Source organism: Sinohyriopsis cumingii, chromosome 18, assembly GCF_028554795.1.
Source record: "Sinohyriopsis cumingii isolate HCF-2022 chromosome 18, ASM2855479v2, whole genome shotgun sequence".
Classification (NCBI taxonomy): domain Eukaryota; kingdom Metazoa; phylum Mollusca; class Bivalvia; order Unionida; family Unionidae; genus Sinohyriopsis; species Sinohyriopsis cumingii.
In genome coordinates, this window is record NC_142978.1 from 73,211,973 (window position 1) to 73,228,569 (window position 16,597).

The 16,597-nt window shown below is 35.6% G+C and overlaps 1 protein-coding gene across 7 annotated transcripts in view; it reads right to left on the minus strand.

The window, feature by feature from the left end:
• Window positions 1-16,597, minus strand: part of LOC149776973 (protein hobbit-like) — a 210,728-nt gene that overhangs the window by 77,504 nt on the left and 116,627 nt on the right. For 3 of the 7 annotated variants that reach the window (XM_089941697.1, XM_089941693.1, XM_089941698.1), the window contains exons 35-42: window positions 14,222-14,280; window positions 11,262-11,319; window positions 10,056-10,226; window positions 6,930-7,085; window positions 5,804-5,882; window positions 4,857-5,023; window positions 1,955-2,143; window positions 647-754 (exon numbers count right to left, since the gene is read on the minus strand). In XM_089941697.1, coding sequence (XP_089797823.1) covers window positions 647-754; window positions 1,955-2,143; window positions 4,857-5,023; window positions 5,804-5,882; window positions 6,930-7,085; window positions 10,056-10,226; window positions 11,262-11,319; window positions 14,222-14,280 — 987 coding nt within the window. The remainder of the gene's footprint in view (window positions 1-646; window positions 755-1,954; window positions 2,144-4,856; window positions 5,024-5,803; window positions 5,883-6,929; window positions 7,086-10,055; window positions 10,227-11,261; window positions 11,320-14,221; window positions 14,281-16,597) is intronic. The other 4 variants (XM_089941695.1, XM_089941699.1, XM_089941696.1 and 1 more) reach the window with 3 other exon arrangements.

Sequence of the window (16,597 nt, forward strand, 5' to 3'; positions counted from 1 at the left end):
TCTTAATCCAAGGGTTGTTAGTTTGATACCCATGCAGGTCAGCCTGGATTGACTGCACTGATGTTTCTTTTTTTTCTGCCTTGAAGAACTCTAAACTGTTTAGGGCAGAGGTCATTTTGAGCATGTGCCAATACTGCGGAATTTTGGAATGTTGTGTACAGCTGATATTTATCATATATACTTGCTTATAGAATTGCAAACTGCATAGACCCAGATCTGCTATCACATAATGTGCTGGTGGATCTAGGTCTGTGCAGTTTGCTAGGAGTAATCAGTAGAACAAACAGCAAAGACCCTGATTAGCAGGATCAGGATCTTTTTTGATTGCAGTTTGACTTGATTTATAAGTGAATATATACTGTAGTATAAAGTAAAACCAATTATGCCTATTCACATATTGTGCTTTATGTTTGGCTCAGGAAATCAACTCAGTGACTCATTAAATATACTGTTCTTACCATAACTGAACACAGACAAAGTGTAAAGAACCATACCTTGTATCAATTTATAATATGTCTAGAATAACCAAATAAATATTCCCAGCTGATAACGAGGAACATTTATGGATATGAGGCACAAGAAAATTAAACCCAGTATTCTGGTTAAGCGTGAAGGAAAAGTTCAGTGTTGGCACCTGTCTACTTACAGGAGGTGGGACCTCAGTGAGATTGGCTGTGTCTATTTCACTGTAATCGGCATAGAAAAATTGACACTTGCATCTGGAGATAATTCTCTGAAGCTGGAGACTGGACTGCTGGTAGAATCATAAAAAAAATAATTATGAAAATAATTTATTAAAAACCTTCTTCATGAAAGGTTTACTTGACTCTTTTACAAGAAAACTTAAAAACATTAAGATTTAAGGAAATTATTTTGGATAAATGTTAGTTTACAACTTTTCATTTAATATTTCCTTACTTTCTAAAATCTTTCTCTGATGAACTTTCAATATTTGCAGATATGACCATTATGACCATGACATGTATCCACCAACTTATATGAATTTTGCAATAATGCAATTTCATGTGAAGTTTAAACAAAATTTTTAAATTTATAGTAAAGACTAAAAACTAAATATAGTATTTGTTTAACATTAAAAAATTTGGATTTGTAAATAGCTAAAATGAATGGTATTAAAGTTAACTGAATTAGACATTTTTTAGTCAAAAATAAAGACAGTGAACCAAACATGTTCAGTTACATGACCACTGTTGGGAATGCAACAACTGCTTAAGTCAAGGGTAAGCTGTACAATCATACATCCCTTTCACAAATTACTAGATGATGATGCACCCATACAATAAGGCCAGGCGATTGTTGATAATGGTATATGCTGGTTTTTCTGACAATTATAAGTAAATTTCTCAGAATCATAGTAAACTGGATAAATACATATAAATGAAAAATGAATGATAAATATCCTTTCTTAGTTTTTTCTCTTATGATGAATCAGTATGGATTAAAAAATAGAATTATTTTTAAAGTGCCATAAAATTAATAAATATATATGACTAAGGTCCCATGCCATAAGAACTGTCTTCTACACAGTGAGTGAATTCTTAAAGGAAACAACCAAAGTAGTCCTCTTTCCTTTTAGGTAAATCTATGTGCGACAGGATGTACCTAGTTCTGCTCTACCTCTTGGTAGGCAAGCACACGAAATATTTTCCCAACCTTAAGAGTAGCATTTTGCCAGTGGAAATAAATTAAAGATGAATTTTACTTTTATTTTTGTTAGGGTGTAATTTTTTAATGAAATTTAAAGGATATAAAACATGTTAAGTGCTGATACTATGATGGTAAAAAGAAACCCAACTTGCCTTTATTTATAGGAAATAATACTAATTTAATGAATGTGCTGGGTTTAGAACCTGACATAACTTAATTTATTGAAAAAGGCAAATGTTTGGGTATTAAGTTTCCAAATCTTCTAGAGCAATTTTGGGGAACTCACATTAGTTAACTGTACCTGTCCTTCTGAGACTACTGAAGTTTCGATCATCCCACCCACAGAATGACCACTGCCAACCATCTCCTTAATCCCTGATAGACTGGGCTCTGGGCGACTCTCCACATTCTCCCTGGACAGCCAGGGGATGTCATCATCATCGAAGTCACAGTTAGGGTCTACCGTAGCATAATACTGAAATACATAGCAATAAACTGTTCAACAATACTGGTACTTTGACACCATTACTATTAGAAAATTCACTTAATGTGTTGGAGTAAATATTAAGAACATAATCAGTCAGTGGCTTTAAATTTAGTTTTCTTTCATCAAGGAAATTTTAGTGAAAATCATTTCAGGACCTTTGAAATAACTCACACAACACCATATACTTTCGTGAAAGCTTAACTGTGTAGCAATATCCATATTTGACAATGTATTTAACTTTTCAATTACATACACACAAAAATAGAGAAAGCTAACCTGAAGCTTTCGTCCTTATGCTAAGGACTTCATCAGCAGACTGATGTGATCTCTCCTGACTGTCAACATCACTTGATGGAATGGTAAGCAATGTTAACAGATTGTCCCAGATATCACACAACACCAATGGACATCAATTAAATAATTTCAAAATAATTCCAATATTCTAGTGGATATACTTTAGCAAGAGTCCATCAAATGGACTCATACCATGCTGTCCAAAAAGAACTTACAGGAATTAACAGGAAGTTTGTTGCTTCTATCCTTTAATTCTTCTTAACTGCCTCATATATTTTTGAGAAACTTTATCACCCCAGATCTAGAAAAAAAATATTTTTGCTATATGTTTGAGTTAATATTGTCACAAAAATCTGTGTTTATGGTCTTTGAACTTGAACGTGGAATCATGGATTGAAGATCACTGCACTGATCTCAGATACTATCATTATATACCCATAAGCTAAGTTTGGTTAGGCTGGTATCATTCCAGATATTCATCAGATATATCCACAATCTGGATTTAATTAAAATCCATACATAGTTGTTTTTATTATCATGCCTACAAAGTCATTACATATGAAAACCTCAATCATGACCTTTGACCTTGAAATTAATGTCAGAGTGCTGACGATCAATTAATAAATAATAAGGAAATACAATCTGCTGAAATTTCATTTTTGTATAAGAAAATACAATCTGCTGAAATTTCATTTTTGTATAAGAAAATACAATCTGCTGAAATTTCATTTTTGTATAAGAAAATACAATCTGCTGAAATTTCATTTTTGTATATGTACATTGTCACAGAATTGTGTGGAGTAAAATGTTTATGCTCTAGGTATGAACAAAATGTACTTGTGTTTCACTGTACCATGCAGCTCAGTCATTAGCAGTTTTTGACAGGGAATTGTATCGCTCTGTGGAATTTTGTGTAGCCCATATGGAGGTGACTTTGATTTGGAGGGTGGAATTGTTTATTTGCAGTCAGGGACTTGAGCTTTGGGACCAATGGGTCTAAAGAGAATAAGGAGACTCTCAAGGGGTCCTTTGGCAGACAAGGGGTGGGCCATGCATGGTTACTCCTTGATTATTCAATGAGAACTGTGGGACCAGAAATACATCATGATCATCTAATGGGTGTCACGAGGTATAATTTTTTAATCAATATCACTGCCTGAGTGAAAATCAATTAAACATACATTTTGCTTGTCGATGAAATTTTCAAGATGGCCACTGTAGCTACAATATTAGAGGGTCATACCTACACAATTTTCATTCAGGAACAAACTAGTCACCCCAAGAAGTGTTTTAATGAAAACTCCACGTTGATATGGCTGTCTATACAGAGGGAAAGCATTAACAATATTCTGAAATGTCTACTGCGATACACATTTTGTGAGGTAATATCAATACCATTTTATTTTGGACAAACTGCATATCATATGAAATGCTTCAGTAACAATTTCATGTCAATTCAGCCATCTATTCATGTGTAGTATGGATAAAAAGATTTTCAAGATTGCCTTTATTCTGACAATTTTATGAGGTCATACCAGCAACATTTGAAAATAGGATCAACTTAATATAATAAGAAGTGTTTAAGTAAAAATCAAGAGTAGTTGAAATACCAAGGTTTTCAAGATGGCTGCCATGGTGGCCATGCTGGAGCTCAGACTTGCATCCACTTCATTTAAAAACAACTTGATAGCATAGTAGGTCCTCCAGTGAAAACCCTTGCTTAATTCAGAAGGAGTCGCAATACCATGGTTTTCAAGAATGCTGCCATGGTTGGTCACATTGGCAGTAAAATGAACACCATTTTCATTTAAAACCAACTAGATATTGCAAGAAGTCTTTCAGTGAAAACCCCACCAAGTATACTGCCATCTGTTTAGAAAGAGTATCTATAACAGGAACTTGAAGATGGTCATCATTGTGGCTTTATTGGAGGTCATATTGGTATCATTATCATTTAGGACAATCTGTGTATAAAAAGTCTCAGAGAAAACTCCATGTCAATACAACCATCTTTTCAGATGGAGTAGTGATAACAAGACATCATGTTTTGCCATCTTGGACATTTGAGGGGTCCAATTTATTCTAGGACCAGCTAGACCTTAGGATGAAATTGTGTGCCAAGTTTCATGGCTTTCTTCTAAGGTGCTTAAACAATTGCTAATGGTCAACTGATGACGAATGCATGGCCATCACATAAACTCCTTTGATCTTCAACCAGCAGAGTTAAACACCAATAAATTCTTTATAATCCAATACAAATTCTTCCTTTTAAAAACTGAGTGTCAAACATATACATATTGTTTGAAATATACAAGAAATAGTTCTAATGCTAGTATTATATAATGCCATAGTTTGATAATTGGGTTAACAAGACTGTTAATTCATGCTGATATCTGACTACACTTACCTGCATACACTCTATGGATCCAACCCAGGTCCCTTTGCCTCGAATCTGATTCCGAACCCACACAGGATTGTGTGTACATGAAAGAACCTGACTTTTCCCTGCCCCCACAATCACATACCCCGGGGTCTCACAGCCCTTTACAATGATCTGGCTGTTATGAAGCTCAACTGCAAAATAAATAACATGATAACTAGTATAGCATGATTAGCATAGCATGATAACTAATATAAATATAACTATTTACAAAATACCCATCAATAAATATCGTGGGATACAAAATTTTATATGATGTTCAAACTTCCATTTGCCATGTACTTGTATCCTTTCTTTCCTTGTAACAAACACAGACCACTGCTTTTTATGCTTGAAACTTTGTTTTATTACTCTCTTACTATGTTTTTGTCCCATTTACATAGATATTAATCAGAATCATTCTCTGTATTATTAGGTAAAATATACTTCTCTGTTTTCATCACACATGATTACAAATGGGATCACCATGTCAAGCATAAACCATGAAAAAATTAAACATACAGGTAAGTCACAAAAATTCCACATTAGCTTACATGGACATTAAATGGGGAATACTACATACAGATTTCGTCCACATAACTTTTGGAAGGCAACAGAAAACATCTTAGCTAATTGATTATGCAATCTTTACAGTGCAAATCAAGTTTGTCTATTAGCTAGTTAAGCAATCTATTTAGTGCACATCAAGTCCATCTATTAGCTAATTAAACAATCTATTTAATGCACATCAAGTCCGTCAATTAGCTAATTAAACAATCTATTGTGTGCACATCAAGTCCATTTATTAGCTATTTAAACAATCTATTTAGTGTACATCAGTTACAACCCATTCAGTACACATCGAGTTCGCATATTATCTAGTCACACAACCCATTCAGTGCACATCAAGTCCATCTATAATGATAAATACTCACTAAGCCAATTCTTCTGGAGAACATCATCAGTCTGGCAGGCTGCTACTCCATGTAACTGATCCATGTTACTCTGTGATGGCTGCAAATGGGGTTAAAGAAAAAATAATTTCCATGCAAATTTAGGTACAAATTATTGTACTTACATGGGTGTAAATTCACTTTTATTGTTGTGAAACAGACCAATATTAATGTCAAGATAATAATTTTTTTATCAGAATTATAAAGAAATATTAGCATGTTTGAGATCAGATTTGACACCTAACTCAAAACAGATCTTTGAAATTGAAAATGATATCATGAAACAGTAACAGAAGAATAATCATCATTTTACTGTTTGGGATACATAATGTCTTTCTAATCTAATTAACGGCTAGATCTTGTACCACTGTGCATGTTGCAAAGGAACAGAACATGCAAACCTTTCATGGAAGGAATGCTGCCAGTACAGGGCATATAAAACTTATAGCATGTAACATTTTACCTATTTTTGTTCTGAATTTTCATCAAGGAAGGGGAGACAAGATGACTATAAATTCTTACTAATAACTAAAGCTACAGTCATGAATCCTGTTTACAGCAGTCACTCTCTAATATGACCCCCTTTTCAGGAGAGTCAACATATGAGAATAACTCTCCTCTTCATGAACAAAAATGTTTTGTTCCTCTCAAATATCATAAGAGGCAGACTGCTGTACTTTCAACTTTCTCTCGTGGTATTTTGTTAAATTTAAATATGCAAATCAGATTAAGTTTTATTTATAGACAAGCTGTACAAAGATGAAATGGTCAACTATGAAATTATGTCCTAGAAGAATGCACCAAACACCAGACTGATTTATTTCAATACCTATATTCTACCTGCTATGGAGTTTGGAAGCTGTTCTAAATTACATCCCAACCGAGTCTTTAAGTCACAAATGCTTTTTGATGTCTCACATTATACTTTCTCTACATATTTATTTTCATTTACACTTGATGAATATTTATAACAGAACTATCTAAGGGCAATTCATTTTCACAAATGTGTTTATGGAATGGTAACCAATCATCTCCAAAAGCTGCTAAAAGGATGTTATTATTATTAATATTATTATTATTGTGGCTGTTGTTGTTATTATTGTTATACCTCCTCAGTAAATGCAACTGACTTGCTGTCTGACTCTGCAACCAGTTTCATCAGCATGGAGTAGGCATGGCTAGTCTGCAGTCTGGACAGGGGACTTGGGGTGTCTGCAGTCTGGGACTCCACAGTCGAGGGGTCAATTGTAGACCCTCTGGGTCTCTGAAACATGCATATTTGTAAGAAATTTTATTTTGCCACAGAGATACAGCAGGAGCTTAGATAAAATTTCTGGTAGAAATGAAAAAAGTATTCTGTGGAACTTGGTGTCTTGCCTGCAATTGCATGCTTGTCAGTTTAACCCCTTTATATGACTTCCAAACACAATCACATAAAACATTGCTGACCATAATCTTTAAGTGAGTGAGACAGGCAAGATTGGAACTTGCATATCTGTGCAAACAAGTTAGACCTGTAGTAATCTTATCCAAACTTTTAGTTGAATATAGCGACTGATGTCAAAGATGTGACATTCAAACATTGTAACACAAACATAACGGTTTACAATGATGTCAAAGATGTGACATTCAAACACTGTAACACAAACTTAACGGTTTACAATGATGTCAAAGATGTGACATTAAAAACATTGTGACACAAACTTAACAGTTTACAGTGATGAAACATGCTCTCTGATTAAGCATGCCATACAGGCAATACAGAAAATCCTAGAATATCAGTATTTTTGGCTTCAGTAGTGTGGGGATTGGATAATCATATTAAACATTCCACCAACTGTTTAACAGTGTACACTTATAATGATTCTATTCTATAATGAAAGCTTTTCAATACTGACAAGTAAAGTGAACAATGGTGCAATTGCTGTACCTCTTATATTCTGAATAAAAAAACTTTGAGTTGTGATCACTGCATCTGTGTGAACCATTTGCTGAATCACCTTATGCATCACAAAGCTTCTATTTGAGTCCCGGTAGCTTCATGAAAGAACAAGGGACCAAAGACATGATGTTTGCAGACTGTTAACTTTTTAAGAAATGTGAGGAACAGAACGCCAACCTGTATAGAACATCTATCAACTTGATAAAAGCCTCTGATACATCATGGCAAAATTTGGTTGTCCTGAGAAGTTCATGATAATGGTTCGGCTATTCCATGTTGGCATGCTTGCTCATGTTGTGCATGATGGTGAGTCATCTGAACCATTCCCAGTCACCAATGGAATCAAGCAAGACTGTACGTTTGCCCCATTCTTCATCAGTATGATTTCTCTGCCATGCTTATTGATGCATTCTGTGACTATGACACTCAAATCAACATCAGATACTGGGCTGATGGCAAGCTCTTCAATGAGGTGATAATGAAGTTACCAGGCTGATGGCAAGCTCTTCATTGAGGTGATAATGAAGTTATAGGAAGTGACAGTTCCTGATCTCCATTTTCCCAACGATTGTTCCATAAATAACAAATTGGAGACTGACATGCAACAGAGTATAGACCATTTCTCTTCAGTTCATGACAATTTCAGTCTCATAATCAGTATAAGGAAGACAAATGATGTACCAGTCTGCACCAGAAAAGCCTTATGTAGAGCCTACCATTACTATAAAGGACCACAAACTCCTGTAATATTATTTTAATGCTTCAGTTCAATGCAGGTGCAGATGATATGCAACTTCAAAACTTCAGTGCAAAACTTCAACATTGTTGCTTCTGAAAAAGTGACAGCAATATCATATAGTGACCATGTTTTTTGGACCAGTCACTTATAAATTCTGTCTAGAAATTCTAAATGCATCTATACAAAGTCTAAGCTCCTGGTTGCATATTGGTTCAAGCATTTGGAGTTAAGATTTCCAACTGATCCACACACAACTGAGTTAAATTTAGAAATTACTAATGACCGGCATAATGACCATCCTATCTAATATGTGGAAGGAAAGTTAGTTTGTGGTAGAAAACAAGCCTTCCACAATAGGAAAAAAAACAACTGTCAAAACAGAGTTTTGGGTCATCATGAACTCAATGAAATCAGCATACGTACTAACAGATGGATTTAGATTTTAAAAATTTTAACCCATTTTTTTCTGTTCATTTCTTGACCCTATCTAATCTGTAGTTGATGTTCAATGTAAGCATACGCCCTGAAGTACTGCAGGTCAAAAGTCATTGGCATACAATGAGCAGCCATTTCTTGCATTACAGCAGTTCACTATGCTGTTAAATTTTATGTTGTTTAGTTTGACAATATGGTGCCCTCAGGTACATCCATTTCTTGAGGATAGCTTTCAAAAAGGGTCCACTATGTTAACTCTGAACACTGGCGATAAAGTTAGGTAGACAGCCTCTTAGATCTGGATTAGTTATGTCATTTTATATGTCATGTTTTCATGTGGCAGAATAAATTTTCTCCAAGTCAAAAAAGACAGCAGCTGTATGTTCTTTATGACAGTGTTCCTAATAAATGCCTAAAGTTTGACAAGATGGTCTATTGTGCTTCTCTGATGTCTTAATTCATATTGAAAGTCTGAAAGGAGTTTGTTTGATTTGAGATACCAAAGGAGTCTATAATTTATCATCCATTCCAAGGTTTCGCAAATACAGCCTGTTCATTACATGGGATGACTGCTGGAAGGGTTGGTTTGGTCCTTTTCAGGTTTGGGTTGTTGTAAGTCTTGTAGCAAACAAGTCACTAATGGCTTTTGCCACAGGTGAAAAAGTGACCCTGCTTACCAACTAGTACAGAGACCACATGGCCCTATCTGGACAGGCTGTCAGTCAGGATATTCCTTCTGCCTTGTATATGGAGGACTCTGAGAGTGAACTTCTCTGAGACTCCCCATCAGAGGAGGTTACAGACTTCTATCAAAAGACAAGGAGCATGTCTACTTCCCTGAGACCTTAGGTATGCTACAAAACATGATGTATGAGGCAATCACAAAGCAGCTATACCTTAAGAAGCTGATATCCCCTTTTGGGCTAGGAACACTATCAGCTTTTTGAGGAAAAGATAAGCAAAGTAACAATAACAGATAATACATATATTGTTTCAGACTTAGTCTGTAATGATAAATCATGGGAAAGTGAAATTAATTTCTAATGCAATAGGGAAAATAACTCAAGCTTGATAAAATCAAAATGTATATTAGAAATCTTTTATTTCAGTGAACTTACCCCAGATGAGGCCCCTCCTTCCATCTTGAACCCCTTGAGGGCCTCTGAAGACAGGTTTCTTTTTAAACTCTGGGCTTTAGTGTAGCTGTCATAAAGACCAAGGAGAATTGTTCGGTTTTGTTTAGTCCACATCCCTCGTAACTCATACACTTGCACCTGGTGTGTAGGAATCTGTGACAATTAAAAAAAAAGGTGTCATGAAATACAATTAAAAGATTTAGGAATTCAATCCATGTACATGCCAGATGAGTAAATGGTACTGTCCATGGGAACAATTTATGCTGGATTTAAAAACTGTACCATATCCATAATTTTACCACAAATGCTATTTCCTAGCTAGACCTCGATTCTAACCAGACCTTTGTTCCAGGCCAGACCTCTCTTCCTGACCAGATCTGTTAAGTATTGTAGCAAACAAGTCACTAATGGCTTCTGCCAGTTCAGACCTCTGTTTCCAGTTGAAGAAGGCATTTGGTTTTCTCTGGTCTTATCGTTCATCATGTCCTAAAATTCTCCAGAAATACCATCACAGAATTGCCAAAAAACATAATAATGAAAAATAATTTATAAAAATACAAAATGTCTGATGAAGAATTACTTAACACTGAAGCTTAAAATATATATTTTCCCTTTATTTCCCAATAAACATATTGGATGCATTTATAAGGTATTTCTGACTGCCATTTAACTGTTAGGGTTTATTCCAATGAAATCTGCCTGCATGAAAGAGAAATCTAATTATATTTATATTTGTAGGGTGGGGTCTGAACCTACTATATTTGCTGCATGATTTTATTTTTCCTTGTACATCAAAGAAGCTTTCAGCTCCATAACAAAAGTTTTAAATGGAATAGCCTTGAATAACCTTAATTTATTGTTTACAGCTTAGCTCTTTGATTTTCATTGAAATAGCTCTTCCCTGACATAAGAGTGCACCCATAACAATTAATGTTATATTCATATTTGCATGGCAACCATGCTTTTTTGCAGTGTTAATTTTTTTCAATGACTGGTTTGTAATGAAATAAGTGTTCTGTGAAACACTGTATCATCTCTGTCCATATACTTAATTTTACTTTTTAAATTTTAACATTTTTGCAGCTGCCACTGCTGAACTCTTAAAAATGGTACCTAAATCTCACTATGTTAAAAAAACGCAGTTATATTTTTTATATTCAATTTAAGTTGCATCCTTTTGTCCCATACCTCTGATTTTTCCCCCTTATTTGCTTCAGCAGATGGGTTGGCCCTTCGGTATGACACTCTGAAAAAGAAATTAACAAAGGAACTGATAGGAAAAAGTTGCAAATTGGATCTAAGCATATCTATTCAAGTTAACTTACACACATCTTACTACTCTAGATGATGTATGTGTATGTATATTATAGACATCTGATGGTGTATGTGTGCTACAGATGTCCTGATTTCTGGTTTTATAAATTTTATTCATAAACAAATCTTTCCAAAACAGGGAAACAGTCAAGAAATGTCACAGTACACTCACACCATCTAGTGACAGAAATGAGTGATGGGTAAGTTTAATTTTTTTCTACTATGTAGATGAATGTGAGTTATTGTTCCTTACACAACAAAAATATAGATCATTATCACAACAGTGCAAACAAAACTCAGTAACTGAAAAACACTGAAGATTTTTTTCCTTAAGTAACAAAGTTCGGGGTTTTGAGAGAAAAAAAAATTCAATGTAAGAGTAAGAAAAAACATCTATTTGATTCAATAATACTTACTCAATCATAATATGTTAGAGGTACCTCCACTAACTCACAAAGACCCAGCCCTCCCAGGTTAAAAACACAATGTAATCACTGATTACATAGCTCACCTATACTTTCACTAGTCTCCAGTAGCCAATGTAAACATTATCATGTCAGAAATAAATTTATGCTAAAATGATCTTTGTCCCTTTTTGTTTGCAATCTTTTATCTTCTCAAGTTTCATGGTTCTTGATAGGATTGTATGCATATAACATGCCCAAAGCTTATGAGGTCATGATTCCTGATAGGATTGTATGCATATAACATGCCCAAAGCTTATGAGGTCATGAGTTAAATGAAAAAACCAAACCAAAACCAGTAAAAGAAAAAATATAGGTCACACTGACCTTCTTTTGTTGCAAGAGTGTGGTGGTAAGATGCGTATCATCATCAATTTTATGATTAAAGCATGAAAAATCCTCAAAAATGAACATCAAAAACACAAAATGCAGTCAGCAAAGCATAGAAAATGGTAGATGCTGACCGACTACTGAAATAAGGAGGTTGTGCCCATAAAGATGCATCCCAAAGTTTCAAGATTCTATACAGAATAGTATGCACAGTGCATGCCAAAAATCTATTTGGTCATGATCTAAATGCAGCAACTTGACCTAATAAGTCACAGTGACCTTTTTGATATGGGTGTGGTACCAAAAGAAATGTATAAATCACTTAAAGGCATACAGCCATCACAGCTACAATGTCAAATTGAAGCAGAGACAGCAAAATATGGTTCACAGAGACCAACTTTTAAACTGAAGGTGTAGTACTTGTCAAGATGCACCCTCTTATCAATTTCATAATTTCAGGCATAACAGATAAGACACCAACTGGGTCATGTGCTAAATGCAAAAACATAAGCCACTGTGTTAAATATGTGACAATTACCTTCTTTTGATGTAAGGGTGTGGCATGAGGGATGCATACAGTCATCTAGTTTGATCATTCTGGCAAAAACAGTGCTTGAGAGTGAAACCAAGGCAATAAAGCATGAAGTTACCCCTGTGACATGGCAATGAAGAATGAAATATACCTCTGTGACATATCAATGAAGTGTGAAATACACCTCTGTGACATGGCAATGAAGCATGAAATATACCTCTGTAACATGGCAATGAAGCATTAAATATACCTGTGCCATGGGTGTAGTACTCATAATGATAGATGCCCTCACCAAATTTCATGAGTCTTTTTACAGGCTGCTAAATAAGACCCATCTAGTTTGAGCTAAATCCCAAAACCATAACCTAAGCCAGTATAATGTGAAATGTATGTCACAGTGACATTTTTTTGTGGTACAGGTATGATACCAATAAAGATGTATACAATCACCCAGTTTGATGATTACAATATAAACTGAGCTTGAGAAATAAACTTAAAACACAATTTAAACAAAGTCAGTGAAGCATGAAATGTAGGTCACGGTCATCTACTTTTGCGATCAGAGTCTAGTGATCTTCCTCTGTGATGATATTGTAGTACTCATCAAGATGTTTCATGAATCTAAGTATAACAGGATAGATGCTGGGTGATAATAATTATCTGGACATAAGCTAAATGCCAAACTTAAACCAGTAAAATGTGAAATATAGGTCATTGGCATTCAATTGTAGCAATGGTATAGTAACAACAGAGTTGCATAAAATCAACTACTATTATGATTATAGCATGAACAGAGCTTGGAAAATAAACTTAAAATGCAAAATTTAGCCAAAATCAGTGGCCTGCATATCTGATAATGATGCATCCTCTTAATGAGTTCCATGTTCTAGGTAAAAACAGCCTTTATACAGTGTGTAAAAAAAAACTTGAGCTAAACACAAACACTTAACCGAGAATGTACAAAACAACATACATGTTTGTACCAATGTAGCCCAATCAGCCCCATCCAATGATGATATTAAAGTACTGATCTTCGATGAAGATGGAGCAAAATTCACTGAGAATAGTTTGAAAATACTATCATGATGAAAAGCTTCCTTCAATCACTCCGACTTGAGACAGAGTATAAAACTGACTGAAATATGTAAGACCTCTAAATGAGCATGCTGCCAATGTGTGAGCAGAAGCAGCAACTAAAATATTTGGGGATTATGTGCCAAACTCTGCATCCTAGGGGAGACCATTCTCATCTATCAGCTGTTTCGGTAAACAGATAAAATGTTTTACTTAAACAAGGCCCAAAATATTAACATATTTTTTTACATGGAAGTGCTTGGTTGATAAAGTTGTGAAAGGACTCCTAATGTATAAAAATAAAGTAGTCAGAAACTGGTGCTCAAAATTTTGAGACCACAGAATACAAATGTCATTTTAAGTATATAAAAAAGCAAGCAAAAAGGTCAAATCTTGAGCATAAACAAAATTTTTACGACAGTCAAAAAACATACCTGCTGACACTGAGGCAGAAATTGGAAGAGACTGGTTTGCCAGTGCTTGACACATTCAGCTGAAAATACAAGAACAGAAGATGACTGAGCGACAACCACTTTACTTTCACACTCCTAAACATTACAAACAGTATATGAAAGAACATGAATTTTTTTGGAGGGGGGGTCAAACTAACGTAAATTAGGCAATACTTACTTGCTATTATTAAATCTCTATATCTTTTCCAGGTGCTAGTCCAAAGTCCAAGGTGAAAATTCCCTATTCCAATTAGTTATTGGAGGTCTAAAACAATAACAACTCAGTCCCAGGACAAAAAACAACCCAGCCCCAGTCCATTACAAAAACAGCCTAGACCCAGTCCCATGACAAAAACAACCCAGTCCCAGTCCCATGCCCTAGTTACTTGTGATCACTCAGAATATCATCCTTCTTCGACTGGGACCATGATTCATGGACATCAGACCTAATTATAATTTTTATATCCTCCCCAGACTACATTTTATTAGCAGTAATACATTACCTGCTATCATTACATGGCTGAATTTATCAGCTTGGAAAGAGGCTGATAACCAAAAACAAGTAGCTGTAATGCAAAGCTTACCACCTCTCCCTAGCAGGATGCTAATAAAAACTGGAAGATGACTTGTTGAAAACTTGTTGAGCTGACACAGTTGGGCTTCATGCATACATGCCCTCACTGTAGTGTGCCAAGGAACAGAGGGAGAATGGGTAGAAAGTGGAAGGAGAACAGAAAAAGAAGGCTTTCAAAATATCATTCAGAAAGAAAAGGATAATGAGTTCTGAGAGATGAAGTTCTGGTCCATTGGCTGAAACCATCAAAATCTTAAGAGTATTTGAAAGGACTGTTGGAAATTGAACAGTCCTTTTCTTTTAAACGAAAGAGAAGGAAATTGAAAACTGTGATGAAAGAGGGAAAGATCAGATCAGTTCCATGCCAACTGCATCAATTACAGGACAATATCCACTTGGCACTGTAAACCATGCAGGTCGACTTCCTCCAACCCTTTGTTATGCAGTTTGTAACTGACCTTGGTTGACAAATCATTTGATATAAGCCAGCTCTGAAGATGGAGAATCTGTGGATTGTCATCAAGAGGGCATCCTCTGTGTTGCAATAAGAGATCACTCATCTGTGACAACTCCCTTGGAATGTCCACCAACAGGTCAATATCAATGACTCACAACCTATTGAGTGTGGGGGGTGTCCTATCAGGATGAGCTGTGATGACAAGGACAGAGAGGCAGAGGCAAGAAGAAATTCTCTCAAACACTGTCTTCAGCAAAGTGACATTCCTGAGAACATGGTGAATCAATCAGTTATCAAATACTGGATGATTGGAACCCTAACAATCTTAAATGAGCAACTACGCCTCCCACCACCCCAGTAAAGATCTGAAATTAGGGAGCTAGGCCAAACAAAGGAACCAAAAATTGAAAGACCTCCTTGTCCAGACAGAACCACTGGAATTTCCCATGGGATGGAAAGATGGGATAAGAAGGAATGCATCTGGAAGGTCTATGGAGAATACTCATTCATTCAATCTTATAGCATTCCTGACTAAGGCTGCCATCTCCATCATAAGACCCTCTTCCTGAATGAACTTTTTTAAGGGGGAAGGATCAATAATAAGGTGAAACTTTCTCCCATTTTTTGAACCAGAAAGAGCCAGGAATAGAATTTTGTACTTGAGTATTCGATACTCTCTCCAACACTCCTATATTAGAAAGGTTTAGTACATCTCCATTAAGATCTTAGAATGGTCTGGTGAAAAGCATGGTACTTTTTGTTAGAGGTGGAAAGTCTGGAAGTGATGCTAGTAACTGTCTCTCAATGTGAGATTGACCAACCAGGCCTTGAAAAAGTGGCTAAGCTTGGCACCTTTGGGGTTGTGAGGAAGATGGGTACTTGGCAGTACCGTTTTGGGTGAGGAGGTGTCCATAGATTTCCAGCCATGGCACTTATGACCTCCCTGTTAAGTGAAGGGCAAGATGAGAAGGAGCTCTACAGTGAGTCTGGTGATTCTGCTGGAACCAATGTTGGAACCCTCACTTAAAGCACTTAGGTTAGGGATCCCCTAAGTGCACACAATAAAATGGTCCCACTAAGTGCACACACCAAACTGGTGAGGTGGATGTCCCTCTATACTTTGTATGACCACACTTACCAACTTGCTGTGGTATTGATGAAAAGCTAAAGGAAAATGCCAAATAACAAAATAAAAAAATCTGAACAAAAATGTCTACGGAAAAACTAACCCTAACACTGATATTAATTTGGACTAAACTTAAGGCAGTGCTTCTAAACTAGCATGGCTCAAGACACAATTAAAAAAAAAATGACAAAAAGGGACATT